This window comes from Lactuca sativa, chromosome 4 (genome assembly GCF_002870075.4).
Source record: "Lactuca sativa cultivar Salinas chromosome 4, Lsat_Salinas_v11, whole genome shotgun sequence".
NCBI classification, from domain to species: domain Eukaryota; kingdom Viridiplantae; phylum Streptophyta; class Magnoliopsida; order Asterales; family Asteraceae; genus Lactuca; species Lactuca sativa.
This window is the reverse complement of record NC_056626.2, coordinates 150,544,807-150,550,552: the sequence shown is the minus strand read 5'-3', so window position 1 is coordinate 150,550,552 and position 5,746 is coordinate 150,544,807. Positions and strand designations below refer to the sequence as shown.

The 5,746-nt window shown below is 34.7% G+C and overlaps 1 protein-coding gene across 1 annotated transcript; it reads left to right on the top strand.

Annotated features, from left to right (window-relative positions):
• Window positions 1-1,845: 1,845 nt before the first annotated feature.
• On the top strand, window positions 1,846-3,766 carry LOC111892296 (putative UPF0481 protein At3g02645). Its single transcript, XM_023888371.3, has one exon. It carries the CDS (start codon window positions 1,907-1,909, stop codon window positions 3,635-3,637), a length of 1,731 nt encoding a protein of 576 aa, XP_023744139.1. The 5' UTR covers window positions 1,846-1,906; the 3' UTR covers window positions 3,638-3,766.
• Window positions 3,767-5,746: the final 1,980 nt, after the last annotated feature.

Here is a 5,746-nt window from a genome sequence, read left to right as displayed (position 1 = left end):
TTGAGTTTGGTTAGAAGAATGTAATATAATTATGGATACTTCATTAAGTCGAACACTTCTTTAAATTTCTGGATAGCTTTTTTGAGTAAAAAAGATTTGCATTTCCTATACAGCCCTTTTCTATTCGCCCTTTTCCATTAAGCTTTTCTACGTACCCGGAGATGAAGATATCACCATAGTCCTATTTAATTAGAGATCATCCTAACAATTTCCCAATTTTTCGGATATGTTTTGTATTTTTAAGTTTATACAACGTTTATGTCGAATCTTTTGCCTTTTTAATAATTACAAAGTTAGGCTATATATATATATATATATATATATATATATATATATATATATATATATATATATATATATATATATATATATATATATATATATATATATATATATAATATATATATATATATATATATATATATATATATATATATATATATATATATATATATATATATATATAATGTTGTAGAACTCGTTACTCGGTACCTGCTCGGACGACTGGGGAGTAACGAGTACTCGGGGAGTACTCGGATTCGGTAATTCATGTAGAAATATTTTTTGGAAAATTATATATGTGAAAATCATAAGTTCAAATCATAATTTGATTAAAATATATAACAAAAATTAGATATATGTGAATACATAAAAACTGAAATACACATAATTGTCTCACTACGTGGATAATTACCGAAAATTTAAGATATTTATGTAGTAATAATCACATATTTATGTTAAATAATAAATCATTAAGTGCATTATACATATTAATCTTGAAATTCTTAATTTTTTTTTCTCTTTTTATGACAATTTTGACCCTTTGACCGAGTTTGGCCGAGTTTGGCCGAGTTTGACCGAGTAGGCCCGAGTAAGACCGAGTAGGCTCGAGTTTGTCCGATTTTTGACCGAGTTCGACTGATTTTTGGCCGATTTTAACTAAATCCGAGTTTTTTGGCCGAGTTGACATTACTCGCATCGGTGGAGGGCCGATTCTGAGTAATCGGCCGAGTACCCGGCCGAGTAGGCCAAGTTTTGCAACATTATATATATATATATATATATATATATATATATATATATATATATATATATATATATATATATATATATATATATATATATATATATTCCAAGCTTTGTATGATAACAAATTTTCAACTTTCTTTCATCGTATAAGAGTATTACTTTAAGTCTTATAGCTTGAGTTCTTTTGTTTATTCACTTGCATATATCACATAAATTTGAGCACATATTTAAACCTTCAAGATTAGTATATAATTATAGTCTATTAACCTAAACTTTGAATTTCATCTTCATGATAAACCATAAGTGAACTTTATTATTTTTATCATCTTTGGAAGAAAAATAAGACAAGAAACTAGTTCAAAATGCTTTTAAAATTCGGTTTTATATTCGAATTATTTGTTTCCATATAGTAAAAAGGTATGTGGGGAAAAAAATGTTTTATATGATAAAGAAAGGAATATAAAAACCTCGATTATGAAAAAAAAAAAAAAAAAAAAAACAAATAAAAATTAATGGTATCTTATCTAGCTACTTAACCAAGACAAATCGAGATGATAAAAGGAATAAAAGAATAACTAGAATCAAGTCGCACATTAACATGCTTCATCACAATTCACATATATTCATCGAAATATTATTAAATCCATTTTTTCTTCATATTACAGTTGTCCATGTTTATCGACATCAAGTACGGTTTGTTTTTCTTCGAAATTATTTTCTTGAAACGTGGTTAAAACAATTAAATAAGCTAAAATAATATGTAAACAGATCAACACTATGTGAACTATAGCTAGTCAATCATGATACCGTCTATAAGAGTCATATCCGTTGTCTCCGAACTGAATTGCATTGAAGAATATACTTTATCTCCAACGCCATGGCCGCCAAAACCTTGTCCAGCACTACCAGTTCACACTCCTTCAAGAAGATGAATATTAATGAACACGAATGGGTGGAAAGCATGCGTAAATCGATCTTAGAACATGAGGAAGAGATCGACAAAGTCCCAGTTTGTATATTCACAGTCCCTCAAGTACTTCTAGCGACCGATCCCGAATCCTACATCCCACAGCAAATCGCGTTAGGTCCCTTCCACCATTGGCGCGAGGAGGTCTATGAAATGCAAAGGTACAAGCTTGCTGCGGCACGTAGAACCCAGAAAAATATGAACGTTAGCTTCGAACGTATCGTGGAGATAATGAAGAAAAACGATGAGCCTCGAATCCGTGCTTGCTACCATAAGTTTCTTGATATGTCAGGAGACGCGCTGATCTGGATGATGGCTGTTGACATGGCGTTTTTACTGGAATTCCTTCAGGTGTATTCCATGAAAGAAGAAGGACGGGTACTCAAGAAAGTTACATCTTCGATGTCCCATTTGGTCGATGCTTCCGGGACGAAGTTATCACACATGGCGATTCTTCGTGATTTGGTGAAGGTGGAGAACCAGATCCCGTTGTTTCTGATCAAGACGATGTTGGAGCATCAATCCAAGAAAGCTAATCATGAAAAGTCACCTGAAGAGACGTTGAAGTCGATGCTGATAGGTTTGTACCATGAGCTTTCTCCGTTTCAAGAAAAGGAGTTGCCAGATGTTGACATCAACGACTGTGATCACCTGCTAGACTTTTTGTACCACATGACTGTGCCAAACAACAAAGAGCTCGGGATCATGGAGGCTGAGATTGACATCGAAGAAGAAGCTATCACTGAAGTCAACGATGAAGATAAAGAAGAAACTTTTGCAAAGGAAACTGATCTTCAACGGGTCATGAGTTATATATGGAACCTCCTCTCGAAATCCAACGCAGGGCTCGTGAACTTTTTCAAGAAACTCATTTTCGGGAGACCAATGGCTCTCCTAATGAAATTGCCATGGAAGATCTTATCAAATCTTCCCATACTCAAACTCATGAAAGAACCCATGGAGCGAATGCTGGTGAAGTTTCAGGGTAAAGGAGAGGAGAATTCAGAAGACGACGGTGGCGAACCGAAGGTACCAACCATCGAGGAAATCACCATCCCATCAGTCACCGAAATGGCCAATGCAGGGATCATTTTCTCACCCGTTAATGGCGGAATTTTGGACATTACTTTCGATAATATAACATCTACACTCTACCTCCCAGTAGTCGATCTGGATGTAAACTCAGAGGTTTATCTGAGAAACTTAGTAGCATACGAAGCTTGTGTTGCAGCAGGGCCATTGGTGGTGGCTCGATACACAGAGCTAATGAACGGAATAATCGATACTGAAGAAGATGCAAAGTATTTGCGAGAGAGAGGAATAGTTTTGAACCATTTGAAGAGCGATAAGGAAGTTGCAGATCTGTGGAACGGGATGAGCAAGTCTGTGAAGTTGACGAAAGTGGCGAAGATGGATAAAGTGATTGAAGATGTGAACAAGAGGTATGGTAGAACATGGAGGGTGAAAATGGCGAATTTCTTTAACAAATACGTGTTTGGATCGTGGAAGTTTCTCACAGTGTTGGCTGCTTTGTTTATGCTCTTATTGACGGGACTGCAAGCTTTCTGTTCAGTGTATAGCTGTGCTCGTGTGTTTCATCAGCTTCCAGATATTCAAGGAGGGGGGACTGAGGGGAACTAGTCAGTGTAGAGTATGTCTGTAAATTTTAATTTAGTTGTGTTTTGATTCCTATCTACTATCTTTAACCTCATGTATATCAGTTCTTTATATGCTTTTAGGTTTTCAAAGGAAAATAAATCTTTATCTTTTGATCAAGGTTCTTGATAGCGATAGATGTGACTTAGCGACAATGTCAAGCCTTAAGGTTTTCTCAAGCCGTGGCAAGCCACGTTGTTTGTAAGTTGTGACTTAAGGTTAGGGCAGTGCAAAAAACCGTACAAACCGCCCACACCGCACCGCATAATGCGGTTTAGAATTTCATGGTGCGGTTTGCGGTTCATCATTTTATCAAACCGCACTATGCAGTGTGATTTGCGGTTTGTATTTATAAAGCTGCGGTTCAAACCGCACCACACCGCATGTTATATATATATATTTTTTTCTTTACTTTGTTATAACTTCAAATCACGATTTAGAAACGATGTATATAAATATATTTCTTACAATAACCAAATATCTATAACGTAACATTAAATCACTATTAAATCAAGATCCCATGGTTTACAAGAATATATCAACTATAACGACAATATAAAGCAATAACAATGATACTTACAAAACTATAATAGCATGAATCACAATTTATTAAAAACGATTTAACTCAAAAATTGTATCTGTTTTATAAAATGAAAGCAATCAATTTTTTTAACCCGGTCAGGTTTTTGATTTTTTGATAGATTTAATGTTGAACAATTCATCAAACCGCACAAACCGCAACTAAACCGCATAAACCGCCCGCATCAAATCGCACCGCATCACGCGGTTTTGAACATCTGTGGTGCGGTTTGCGGTTTCTAAAATATTCAAACCGTATATGCGGTGCGGTTTGCGGTTTTGACTCGAAACCGTACCAAACTACGCCGCGCACACCCCTACTTAATGCGACAAGTTTATATATAATTAATAATTTTATATATTTTTTCTATTATTTTTCATTTTTATATAAACATATGACTTAAAGTGACATTTTGTTGAAACTGGACAGCAAATATAAACATGTCATGACGAAACCATGACAAACTTTTTAAAACCTTTGGAATCGTTGTGAGAAGAGCAGTGGATCTTAACTTTGTTTTTTTGTCCGCTTTAGGTAAGATTTTGCATCACCTGTGCTCTTTAACAATCTCCTTTTACCACTCCAACCACCCAGTAAACTCTTATTCTATTTTGTGTTTTTTTAACGTCAATTTTTAGGTTTTTAAAATCTTTATGGGTCTTTGATTCGTATCAACATTTGGTGTGCTAACCTATTTGATAGATGTTTTATCTTTTAAATTAGAGATTTCGAGTTAATCCAAACATTAATGATTTATACTAACTTACTGATAACAATTTCTAAATTTTAAGTAACCTTTTAATAAAAAAATCAAATTCTTCGTAAGTATGAAAAAGAGTCATGCTTTTCACTTTTTTTCTTGTCTCGAATTAAAATCCAACTACCCGTATTGTACCTCAATGTATAATGGCGTTTTGTTTTCTGAACTCTTCTGACCACATTCACAGGAGATTGAGTGGAGCACATTCTAGTTGATGTCTTCACCAGAATTTAAAGTGTCAGAGTCAGGTGAAGACGGTGGAGCCGACATTGTTGCTTTTTAAGGGTTCTTCTCGATGATTGTTTGGCCGAATATGGTAAACAAGTTTTAGGGTTGTATTACTTCAAACTCACATGGGTGTGTCCCCTTTTAAATCGAGACTGTGCCCGAAACTCAATCGACAATGTCAGGGTTAGTGGGTGTTGGTAGAAATTAAAGGTAGTAATTACTCTTTGCATTTGTGTCATCGAGTCAACTCAATATTGACTCAACGGTTTCACTCACCTGCTGACTTGGCAAGTGATGAGGTAGGTTAACTTACTAAAATGGGTAACATGACTTTTCTAATCGGTAAAACACTAGTATACGCCCTTAAAATGCAAAAAATTATCACGAGGCACCATTTAAACCATTATACATACTAAAATCGCCAACATCAGTTCACAATTACATATTGAATAAACAAATGAATAATTGATCACTTATCTATAGGTCACTTGTTGATGAAATCATAGTGTGATGGTTGTTGTGGAAT

What these genes read in the sequence shown, in the direction of transcription:
- LOC111892296 (XM_023888371.3), top strand. Translation starts at nt 1,907, where the DNA reads ATGGCCGCCAAAACCTTGTCCAGCACTACCAGTTCACACTCCTTCAAG.